Below are 13,228 nucleotides of genomic sequence, written 5' to 3' on the forward strand. Positions count from 1 at the left end.
ATAAGAGCTAAAGTATTCTCACAAGAAAATGAATGTCAAATAAAAATATAAACACTATCAGGACAACAGAATTAAATATACATCCATTTTTATTTTTTTAATCTTCCTGAAATAAAAAGCATAGTACAACGATTAAGAGCTTGAACTCTTGAGTCAGACAGACTATTATTTTGAATCCCAATTCCACTACTACTAATATGACCTTGAAAAATTACTTAACCTTTCTGAGCCCCAGGAATGGCACCTACCAAGAAATGAATGTGATAGAATATAGGTAAAGCATTTTGCCTCAGTGCCAGGCATTTAAGTACTCAATGAATATTACCTCTTAGTTAAGTTTAATTTCAGTTCTAGATTTTTATTTTCCTTTTAATTATTTCCTGAAACTGGAAAAAAAAAACCCATGATTCCTAAATAGGTACAAAGGTAGGTAGGTAGGTAGACAGTCAGACAGATAGGACAAATGTAGCAAAATGTTAAAATTGGTGGACCAGAGTATGGGGTAGGGGAAGGGGATATTAGAGTTCTCTGTATGGGTTTGTGTTCCTGTAAGTTTTAAATTATTTCAAAATTAAAAGTTTAAGGAAAAAAAAATACATGATTGCTTTAAAAAAAAATGTAAGTAAAAGTTAAAATTCCTTTATATTCTCACACACCAAAAAAAACACCACTATTTACAGTTTGGTGTATAACTTTTCAAATCATCCTCTTAATGTCAACTTTGAAAAAGCTATCAGTTTCAAAAGATAAAAAGTCACTTTTCCAGTAGCTCTGCATATCAGTTCTAAAGATTCACTAGAAAAGCTGTGAAATTTTAGTGCATGTAAAAATCATTCAGAATTCATATTTAAAACCAAGATTCTCAAGCTCCACCTCAAGACATGATCCAGAATGTGGTCTATAGTCCATGTATTGAAAAATCACACAAGGGTACAATAAAGATATTACACACTCCCTGTATCTTGGGGTTGTAGATAGGCCAAAGAACACAAATTGTTAACTCAATAAGCTATAGGGAACCATCAACCACAAAATTTATTTCATGAATGACCATCCCCTTCATGTTCATTTGGATTGTTTTCTTATGCTTGTTTTTGGTCACCCAGAGTCTATTTATTCCAAATATTAAAATAAAACTTTGCCTCCAAAAACACATGCACCTAAAGATGGCTTCCTTTAACTCCATGAAAAGTTAAAAGGGTTTCATAAAAGAAATAATATACTGTCTTTCTACTCCATTCACAAGGAGCACACTTAAACACATTCAAAGTGGAATCTTGAGCACCGTATCTCCAGTGCCTAGAACAGTGTCTATACATAACAGGTGCTCAAAAAATTATTTGCTGAATTAGTGACTTTAGCAACAGTTGTCCTAACGTGTGCAGGGGAAGAAAAGGACAACAAAATTACAGGTAAGATTTATAAATTCAGGTTTTAGATCTGAGCAGAACCCTAGGAGATGATCTAATCCAAACTTTTCATTTTACAGCTGAGTACCTTTACATGTTTATCTAAATGTAAAGAAGGAAAGTTCTAGCAATTCAAAACAAATTTCTTATCACCTGAATTTGCTTATCTCAGTAAAAGATCAACAATAAATACATTGTTTTCAGGCAAGATCCCTTACATATGAAACATATGGTTTTTGCAAAAAGGAACTTTAAGAATCACACAATATTAGATTAGTTCACAGTAACAATCCTGGAATGCAACATTTTGATTAGTGAAGTAAGTTTTACCTTGCTTGACAGAGGGATTAAATAATGACATAGCATCTTCTTCATGTGATAACACTGTTACAGTAGATGTCCCATCTTCTACCTACAAATAGTGTTACATATTAGGGTGAATATATAAATTAGTGTTACATATTAGGGTGAATATATAAATTATCCAATACAAAATCTACCAATCATTAAGCATTCTGTTAGGTGTTTTAAATACATGATCGCTAATTTTCACAACTAACCTATGAGGTAAGTAGGTACTACTCCCAAAATAGAGGCTCTGTAGATAACCTGCCCCAGGAAATGAAGCTTATATGTAGTGGGAGCTAATTCTCACACTAATTTCAACCTAAATCTGCCAAACTTCATAGCCTGTGTTCTTTTCCTCCACATGCCACCTTCCTAGCTACTACGGCTTTTACACTTACAAAAGGACAAAACTTCAAATATCTGGCACATAGTGGGGCTAAGTAAAATTTGTGAAATGGGTTTTTTTCATAGCACAATTGTACAGTTTTCAATTTTCATATTTTGTATTTAAAGAAAAATTCTTATCTAGGAAAGTTATCTTGTGAATAACATCCTCAAATATTTGATTTTTAAAATTTTAATAAAATATTTCCATGTCTCACACTTCACTAATATAACTTTTTTCTTGTAGGGGCAGTATACATTCTTCAATCACATATTCAAAAATACCATATTTTTTAATAAGCTCAGCAATGTGTATTTTATCTTTGAAAATTGGTAATTCACTTAGCATATTTTAAATTACCATTAAAATAATTAGTGTACCTAAATGTTCTGATTTCAACTGACAATGTACTTTCTCCAATCTAGAAAAACAGCAAAGATCTTTCTATTAACAGAGACCACCTATAATTTAAACTACAAACTCTTGAATTCTTATCATACTCCTGAATTACCCTTCTTTTTTTTTAAGAAGATGAGTTTTTGTAAGTTAAAATGATGAAACTTTTCTATTAAAAAAAAAAGAGAGAGAGAAGGTTGGTACTATACAAAACCATCAGTGATCCTCTGATGAACTGTGATTCTCTTACCTTGTGTTTTTTTCCAGCTTCTCTCTCACTATTTTGTCTATCTTTCTTATCGGGAAAAAGGAATTCCTCATCTCCTTCAACGAATGCATATGGATCAATTTTAGTTTCTTGTTCTGCATCAGATGCTATTGCTGAAAGATACTGATTTTTAATTTGATATTGCTGCACTAATTCATCAGAAACTTTTAAAGGTTTCTTACATTGCACCATTAACCTGCATAAAAAAATAAAATTAGAAAATTAATTATAATTATTCTACATAAAAGCAAAAAAATTTCCAAAATGTTAAAGAATCATGAGATTTTAAGAATCATTTAGAGATTATCTAACCTGAACCCCTCATTTTACAAATGAAGAAACTGGGGCATGGAAAGGTTATATGATTTATTGAAGTCTCACATTTGGCAAGACAGAGAGTAAACTAAAATCCAAGTCTCCTGTCCATATGTTCTTTGCACCAAATATGTTCCTCTGGTAATCCACTCTGTTCTCAAATCCTCAAGCATATTAACTTGTCCAAAGCTATTCACTGAAAGGAGCTTTTAAATCTAAACTGTTTCAGGACAATGATTTTCAAAGTATGAGCTGTACAGTAAGCCAAGAATACTTACAAGTATTAGTTTTAAAACTCATACAATGAAAGTGATTATTCTTTTCTTACTGTTGTAATTGGACATATTTTAAGTAAAAAAAAATTAAAGGTCTGGTTGTGTGTCATGAAAATAACATTATTATGCTTGTTCTTATGATTAATTTTGGTGAGATGTTTTACAATAGCAAAGTGAAGTGTTAGTGGAAGTACTCCATAGTTGTTTCCTAATCACTTTAGAAAATCAAAGTTTTTATCATCAGTCTTCTGGTTCAACAAGGCGACTGAACCAACAAGTTGACTAAACATGTTTTTCTCTACTCAAAATAATGAATAAAATGGCAAAGTAGGTCAGAGCAAGAGAGGAGACAACAGTGAAGTTGGAAAGACGAACTAGTGGAAACTGACTTAGACCAAAGGAAAGCTGAAACCTAAGGCTGAGAGAGGGAAATCAACAAGAAGCATGCTAATTTGCACAACAGAATGCTAAAAAGGATCAGGAATTTTTTATCTCTGAAGGCCTTGGAGCTTGGTGAATGGGAATACCAAATGATTAGTTTTGGGTTTGTATAAGACACTTGTAGACTGCCAGATTCTTTTCTCTGTTTGTAAAACTGGGGTTCCCATTCTGCCAGAACAGTGGCAACCAGGTTTCTAGTCAGATCATATTCAGAACTCTCCAATGGTCATTTATTTCATTCTGAGGAAAAAAAACAGTCTCAAGGCCTTACATGATCTGTCTCCTCTTTTCCTCTCCACCTTCATCTTCTATTATTCTGTTCCTCTCTCCCTCCCTCACTCCACTTGGAAGTGCCTCTTTGATTTTCCTCAAACAGGCCACACATACTTCTGCTTGTTTCCTTGTTTAGAACATTCCTCCAAACAACTTCATGGCAACTCCCTAACTTCCTTCAGTCTTTGTTTAAATGTCCCCTTTTCTAATGAGACCTTATCCTAACTACCTAATTCAAAATTGCAACATGCCCACCTGCCTCAGCACTGATCCCTTACGCTGCTCTATTACATTTACAGTTGACTTTCATTTCCACTACAATATAAGTGCTCAACAGTAGGAATCTTGTCTTTATTCACAGAATTATCCCAAATGCCTGAAACGGTGCCTGGCACATAACTGGTGCTCAGTAAATACTTGCCAAATGAATAAATGACCTCCAGGATTGAATTTTTTTCATTAATAATCCTAAAATACACCTCATACTTTGAAATAAATCATTTGCACATGTTAAAAATTAATACTGCTGCCACTGCTTACCTCTCATGGGTATTGAGACAAAAAGTGAGGTAAGATTTGGGAGCAATGAAGTATTTGTCAGATTGTAAATTCTTTGAGGACAGGGATATCATCTTATTAAAATCTATACACCAATACCTGGCATATGGAAGACACATGAATCTATCCACCACTGCCTGGCCCTAGTAGGCACTCTAAACCCTATAAACTAAGGGTGAAATAGAAGCCATGAAAAGGAAAACCAATACTGTTAGATTAGTTCTGTTCTGTAAATGAACATTTCTAAAAGTAGCTTGTACTTCACCTTATTAGACCCTAAATAACTTTACTTACACTTGTCTATCAGATATTCACTAACAGAAATCTTTTCAAAATAGTGTTTGTATCTAGCTTGACATGTACTTTCTTGTTTAATATTTAAACTAATTTCCTAAGATAGGAAATGGAGGGTATTCTCTCTAAATTTTGACATGGCATTTATGTAGAAACTTGTGGTTTGCTAAGGTCACATAGGGGCAGAGTTAGGGCTGGAAAGATTTTAAGTGTGCATGTTCAAATAACTGATCATGGGAGAAAAGTATAAATAATCCCTCCCAGCCCCACCCAAAAAGACACTACTACTCTGTGTAGAGGTGAATAAAACAACTGTTTTTCATATTAACTTGTCCTCTATGGCAGAAGCAAAAAAAACCTTCCACACTATTTACATAGGTAGTTGCTAAACTAGTGTGCAGGAAGATTAGTGAAAGGATCAATCCTACTACACGGCCCTCTATTAAGAATAAAAATGAGTAAATCAAATGCAGTGCCTAAAGATAGAGTTTTTGTTATTTTATTGAATGGTTTTCATAGACATTAGGATATGCAAAGAATTTAAATGTAGTCAACAATATAAAGAGTATCAATCACAATAAATAAAAAATATAAATTTATATTATACATCCTTCTATATTAAAAGCTGATAAAAAATAAAAATCGCAATTTTAAAAGATGCCAGATAAAAAATCCAAGTTATCATTTAGTCACTATTCAAATATATAGTATACATATTGCTTTGTGGTTAAAAACAATGCCTCTCTTTTCCTAAAAGGTACTTTCACATATAGCCAAATAGTTAACTACAGAGATCGATTCAATCAGATATAAAGCTAATCACAGCACAAACTGGGAAAGGATTAAGTACAATCATGAACAGGAAGCTTTGCAAAGTCCAAAGCAAATTTAAATTAATTTTATATTATTAGTTGCATTGCCTTCCTTTCATTATGATTATAATAACATAATATCCTGAAATGTGCTAGCAGAGAATTTAACATGGCTAATGGTAGCATATGTTTGTATGCTTTTATGCAATAAAAAATTCTTCTAGGTAAGGTATGACACTATTTCAGGATTAACAATTATAGAATATAAACTAGAGAAGGAAATGTTAAAAAAAAAAAAAAATGTATTAAATACATCTCAAAGATACCCTATTTTTTAATAGTACCTTTTCCAGAACCATATCCAACATTCAAATATCAATCCTTAAACTGAGTCAAACTAGCTGTCAAAAGTACAGCTATATTGCATTAAAATAAATCAAATGTGGAAGACTGTTACTTGAAAGATTAAGAGTACAGTCAAATCAAAACAAGTTTATTTTATAATAAACTTTTTATGAAAGAACATAATTAGAAAGTACCTTGCAGAGATCAAACAATGCATTCTATAACTATATACATACAATGAAAACCTGGTATGTCATTGAACGTAACACAGGAGAGCCAATGCTATTGATCAGCATCTTTGCTCAGGGTTTAGAAAGGTTTCTGTCAGAATCACAACAGACCATTTTAAGTAATCACAAACTCTACTAAAATTAATGTTTCTTGGAAGAATTCTTGCTATCTTTAAAACTTATAAGGTCTTAAGTCTCTATTCTGAAATAGAGGCTATAGTTAAGAAAGAAGCTAGAAATTAGAACAAAGAAGCTGAAAACACTTGCCAGAGAAGTATATATATTCTGTACATGGGATATGTCATGCTCTACCCCTTACTTCCCCCTCCTCCAACTAATTTCTAAGAAATTAGAAAAGAAATTTTGCTTTAAAGTAGCTCATGAAAAACTGGGCATAAATTGGTACACATGGAAGTCTATGAATATGGGAGATAGAAACAGATGAACTTTATCACTCTGTACTAGTTGGGTAGCCATCACCATCTAAACTGTGTTAATATGTTTTCCTTGGTTTATCCACCTATTGTAGAAGCATACTGCCACCCTTCAACATCAATAAATGGAAAACTTCATTATTTTATACTAAAAAGAAATTGGATTTTCACATAACATAAATAAAACACAAAGTTCTATTAACCATAATTATTTATGAAGGCATACACCTATGAAATTCAACTCTTTCAAAGAAACAATTTATTTCTAGTAATGCAGTTTTGCCCTTCCTTGCATTCTGTATCTGCCCTAACTTGGTTATTATTTCCTCTCCTAAGCTTCAGATGCAATATACCAAATGCCTGATAGAATCTAAGATGAATTCACATTGTCACAATGTACATGTATTATATTCATGAAAGGAATATTTTTATTCAAAAAGGAAGTCATATAATACAGAAAGATATAACTGATAAAATAAGTTTTCTAATTCTTCTCTTTCAAGATAACATGAATTAAGTGTTTATATTACTTAATTAGGGTGGGAAGAAAAAGAAACAATGCACATATCACCATATGTGTGTGTAATTATCATGTGTCTTGTTCCTAAATCATCTAGAAATCTTTCCATATCAGCCTATAAAGACTTTCTTCACTTTATTAAGTGGATGTGCCGTTACTATTTACAAGACCTAACTTTCCTAAGTTACTTCTATTTTGAAAAACTAATAAAAGAAAACAATTGTAAAAACTAAGCTTGATGAGATTTAGCCTAAAGGGGTAGTAGAAAAGACTTCAAACCTGCCTTCCTCATCTTTCCATTTCATGAAATACACTGTTAACTCTTCTGTTACTCCCTACCTTAAACTAGTTGAGAATTCTTTAGTCTACTCTACAGTATCTGTAACATCCAGAAATGCCTTCTAATTTCCTAGTGAGGGCCCTTATATCCTTTGTCCTGAGCTGTTCAAACAGATGTCCAAACTGATTTCCCTTGATACATACACACACACATATATATATCTTCATTCTAACCAACCAATCTTTCAATTAGATTAATTGGTTAATTTTTCCAAACTTCCTATTTTCCTAAACTCTGTTACCATAGGGAAGCTCAAGTGACTGAGCTCCTGCCTATCATACGGGAGGTCCCAGGTTCAGTTCCTGTTGCCTCCAGAAGACGAGCAAAAAGCAAGCGGGCACGATGGACAGTTGCGGCAAGCTGACTCAAGATGATGCAACAAGGAGGCATAAGGGGAAAGACAATGAGAGACACAACAAAGCAGGGAGCTGAGGTGACTGAAGTGATTGAGCACCTCTTCCACATGGGAGGTTCCAGGTTTGGTTCCCAGCGCCTCCTAAAGAGAAGACGAGCAGACATAGGGAGCATACAGTGAATGGACACAGAGAGCAGACAGCAAGTACAAAATGAAGAGGGAATAAAAATGAGGGGGGAATAAAAATTTTTTTTGAAAAATAGGCTGTACCATCTCAATGATAAACTACAAATTTATAAATAATATTTTCCAAGGGCCATTATATAGCTATAACCTAATTTTTGGTTCTCTTTTCTCATCATGACACACCAAACAACTAAGAAGCTCCCCTATAATCTGTCCATACCAAACTTCATAAAGTTTCTGAATCTTCATAAATGGATTTAAATTATTCTCTGCTCTGTGCCCCTATTATGTTTTATTTATTTACATGCCCTATCAAAGAATCGAATATGTTGTTTTCCACTAGACTACAATGCAAGACTAGGACAAAATTTAGTAATTTTTATACCAAATAGTGCCTCACAGCATCTTGCTTATAAAAGAAATGTCAGTTTTATTCAAACTGATGAAGAAAATAAATCCTTGAAGAATATGAATTAAAAAAGAAAACCTTCTTTAACAAAGAAGAAAGTAAGCAGAGAACTTGCAAAAGTCCTCTAACTGACTTCATTAAAATAAACTGCTACACATTTAAATATACTTTTAAAAAATCAAAGCATGGAGAAAGAGTATTTTATAACTGGGTAATATGATTTCACAAATTTATTTATATAAAACAAACTAGGCTTCTGAAAGGGTTATTCTACAACTAGCAAAGTATTTGATCACATTATATCTTTAAAACCATAGAGTGCTTATATGAAGAATTTTAGTAGTTTGTTTAAATGTCATCAAGAGAGCATAGTAATAATTCCTAGAGTTTATTTTATGACAGGAACCTCATCTGATTTTGTCAGTTGGTTTTGCCATTAAAAAAATGGCTATTCTTTTGATCCTCACGATATCCTATCTCAAGCAATATTAACAGCAGGTACCTAAATTATTAAGTTCTTACAACAAAAGCTTTTTCACAATGGAAAAGAAAAAAAAACACTTTTGTTTTAGCATAATTCAAACACTGTAGACCATGCTGGGTATTTTACCGTAGTTTGGGGAGACTAAAATAATATGTAAGATCTCCCTAGTGAAAGTAACCAGTAAACATATTTAGCCTATTCACTTTAACAACTATTATTCTAGGGAAGCGGAATTGGCCCAATGGATAGGGTGCCCGCCTACCACATGGGAGGTCCGAGGTTCAAACCCTGGGCCTCCTTGACCAGTGTGGAGCTGGCTCATGAGCAGTGCTGATGCGCGCAAGGAGTCCTGTGCCACGCAGGGGTGTCCCCCGCGTAGGGGAGCCCCACGCACAAGGCGTGCGCCCCGTAAGGAGAGTCACCCAGCGTGAAAGAGTGCAGCCTGCCCAAGAATGGCACCGAATACATGGAGAGCTGACACAAAAAATGACGCAACAAAAAGAAACAGATTCCCGGTGCGGCTGATAAGGCTAGAAGTGGTCACAGAAGAACATACAGTGGATGGACACAGAGAACAGACAACTGGGGGGATGGGAGAAATAAAAAAAATAAATAAATCTTTAAAAAAAAAACAACTACAACTATTATTCTAGAATTCAAGTTACTGATGAAAGTTATTCATGACCTTAGAGTACCTTTTGGACCAGATAATTCTGGTCCAGATAACTGATATGGAGGACAGTCCTATGAATAGGATATTTAGCACCATCCTTGGACTCTACCCACCAGCTGCCAGTAACACACCTCCAGTTGTATGGAAGCAAAAATGTCTCCAGACACTACCAAATATCAGAGAGAGAGAAAGTTAAGGTGGTGGCAGGCGAGTCATTGATAGTTGAGAATTACTGTCTTAGAATGGTAACTCCGGGAAAAGGACAGATTCCTCCAGGTGATTAAAATACAGACAAAAACAAAAAACTTCTAACCTACCAAGTATATAAACATTATATTCTATAAATGTTTCTTAGTTCATAAGCAGCTAAGCCTCTGATGGCTGACTTTGTGATATTTACCATATTCTAATCTACTAATATACTATAAAACCACGGCTTTTTTCTAAATGGGATTTGTGATACAACACATATTTTAGTAACTACAATAACCGAAACAATAGTCACATGAGACATAGAATTAAAACCCCTTTTATTTTTTCCCCGTTTCTATGTGGCAGAAAAAATGGTTACCAAGAACATGTTATTTCCTTAATTTATATAATCATGACCTATTCCCTCTACTCTGAATGTGATCTACTACATTATCTTCTTCCCTTCATTCTTATTCACTAAGAAAAACATCAAATAACTTTAGAACAGATTCTAATGTCAAGCTATAATAACTTCTAAGGGATTTCAATTCACTTATAGATGCTCATGAACATACAAAAAGTGCCAGTATGACTACATACTTAGTTATTATGGCTAGCATTCTTGGATCTTTTGAATATAATGAGCCCATAAAAGCTCACTCTTGAAATTTTTAAAACCAAAAAGATTCATACTACCATATTTTTTACAAACATTATATGATAAAATATAATCTAGAAAGAAAACAAGTTTTAAAATCACAAAGTAATCTGGGGTTTTACTATCATTTCTTTCACCAAAAGGTTTGATTAATGTCTCTTATGTGACTGGGATTGTTCTAAGTATGTGTGTGTTTGAATGTGTGTTAGAAAAATACAGCAGCAAACAAGACAGTTCGTGCCCTCATAGAGTTACATTCTACAAGGGGAAAGGCCATTAACAAATACACAGTGTAATTCCAAATAATGATATATACTAGGGAGAAAATACCGTGTACGGAATAGCTGGTAATTTGGGGAGTAAAGAGAGGCCATGGTTTATATAGAATGTTCAGGAAAATTCTCCCTGAGAAGGTAACTTCTGAGCAGGACTGAGTGATAAGAGTGAACTGTCCCCCATCTCTGTAATGCAATTCTAAAGACCATGAAGAATGAGTTTGGGTTTTTAAAGGAACAGCATGAAAGCTGGTATGGCTATATCAGCTAATAGGAGAGAAGCAGTAAGGGTTGAGAGCTAGCTAGGCAGGAGACTGCATCGTACAGTTGAGGAAAAAGGGTTTGGAATTTATTTTATATATTTTTTAGGAGGTACCAGGGATTGAATCTGGGGCTTCCTATATGGGAACCACTAGGCTATAACTGCTCCCCTGGCTTTGGATTTTAAACTAAGTGCGAAGGGAAGCTAACAGAGTTTTGAGCAAATGGGTAACATTATTTAACCCACAATGACCACTCTGACTTCTGTGTAGAAAAGAGGAAAAGTGTAGCATCAAGAAGACCAACAGTAGTTTCAGGTAAGAGCTGAAGCTGGCGTAGTTTTTAATATTACATTCAGCAGAGATAAGATTAAGATCTTTTAAGGCTTGTTTCCAAGATATCATTTTTTCCCCAACATACCCACTGAAGTTGTCTTCCACCATCATGTTCATAAGGGTGTCCCGAAATCCCTAAATTTCAAATTCAGATTAATTTTAATTTTAAAAAAAATCATACTTGAATACTATTGGACTCAAGGTGCTAATGGAGCATATGGATTTGTCTAAGATAATAAAGAAATTTAAAATGAGAGAAAACCTCTAATAGCAGGGAAATAAAAGAGAGACTATAAATGGACCAGACATTTTAATAAGTCTTAGGGAAGCTCAAAAGCAGATGAAAAATAGCAGGAAAAATTCACATCCTAGAATAGGCAAGAGGAGGCAATATGCCAAATAATACAGACACCAGGAGAGCCAAACCTCCTAGGAAACAGAAGGCAATCCGAACCTCAATCAGTACAGAACTGAGAAAAAGCCTAAAAATGAGGGGCAGGAAGAGTTCCTTTCCTAAGGAAAATAAACTCCCTGGTGAAAACCAGGATCTGACATCCTCTTCATTATGGCATTTGAGGGATGTCTTCTCCCCACCATTCCCTCCATTTATCATAAAGCAAAGTGGCACTGATACATATTATATATTAAAGTATTTGTTGGGGGGAAAAAAAAACAAGTAAAGCCTGACAATCAACAAACTCCACCCATACACATAAAATTTCCAATCACCTATCTATTCCACAAGCTAAAATGTGTATGGATAAATAACAACAGAAATATGATGAAAATCAGCATAGTAAACAGAGAGACCAAAATAAAGCAAGAAATTTCTGAAAAAAATATTCATAGAACACTGAACAAGAAGAAGATGCCATTTAAAAAAGAACAGCTTAGAAAGAAAAAACATGAGAAACAAAAATAAAAAATTCAAGGAAGGGCTAGAAGAGAAAATATCTGGAAGCCATATATGCCTGATAAGGGTTTAATATTTAGCATATATAAAGAACTTCCACAACTCAACAAGACAGACAACCTGATTTTTAAGAAATTGGCAAAAGACTTGAACAGAAATTCCTCCAAAGAAGATAAACATGATCTTGGATTGTGTCTATATATATATAATAATGGAGAAGAAAATGCTCCAAAGGACATTACTGGGGGGAAGGGCTAGAAGAAAGTTAAGGAGTTCCCCCTAGGAAAGAGAATAAAAAAGATAGATGAAAAATGAGAAAAAATACATGAATCACAGAAGTGTCAAAGAAAATGGAAAAGATCAGAAGATATTTCCCAGTGGCCAGATGCAAAAGACTTCAAATTGAATGAGCCCTTTAAGTACCCAGGTTCAAGGACTGAGGTAAGATCACTATATTACATATATTATTTTGAAACTTCACATTTCTAAGGCTAAAAAGAAGATTCTAAAAGCTTCATGGGGATAACAGATCATGCACACACACACATACACACACACAGAAGTGAGAGAATGAGATTGGTATTAAGCATTCCACTGGAAGCACTAGATACAGTAAAGCAATGTCTCAAGAGTTCTGAGGGAAAATGATTTTCAACTAAGAATTCAATGCACAGACAAATTGGCAATCCAAGCATGAGGGCAAATATCAAATCATTTTCAGATAGGCAAGGCTGTCAAGTTTATCTCCCACATACCCTTTCTGAGGAAGCTGAAGATGTACTCTAACAAAACGAAAAAAAGATGCTGGTTATATTGAATTGAAATCCTAGAAAGAGAGTAGGAA

At 34.0% G+C, this 13,228-nt stretch overlaps 1 protein-coding gene across 2 annotated transcripts in view; it reads right to left on the reverse strand.

The window, feature by feature from the left end:
- Nucleotides 1-13,228, reverse strand: part of MED13 (mediator complex subunit 13) — a 99,819-nt gene that overhangs the window by 42,220 nt on the left and 44,371 nt on the right. For both annotated transcript variants that reach the window (XM_058283879.2, XM_058283878.2), the window contains exons 10-11: nucleotides 2,789-3,002; nucleotides 1,740-1,821 (exon numbers count right to left, since the gene is read on the reverse strand). In XM_058283879.2, coding sequence (XP_058139862.1) covers nucleotides 1,740-1,821; nucleotides 2,789-3,002 — 296 coding nt within the window. The remainder of the gene's footprint in view (nucleotides 1-1,739; nucleotides 1,822-2,788; nucleotides 3,003-13,228) is intronic.

Source organism: Dasypus novemcinctus, chromosome 21, assembly GCF_030445035.2.
Source record: "Dasypus novemcinctus isolate mDasNov1 chromosome 21, mDasNov1.1.hap2, whole genome shotgun sequence".
Lineage (NCBI taxonomy): Eukaryota > Metazoa > Chordata > Mammalia > Cingulata > Dasypodidae > Dasypus > Dasypus novemcinctus.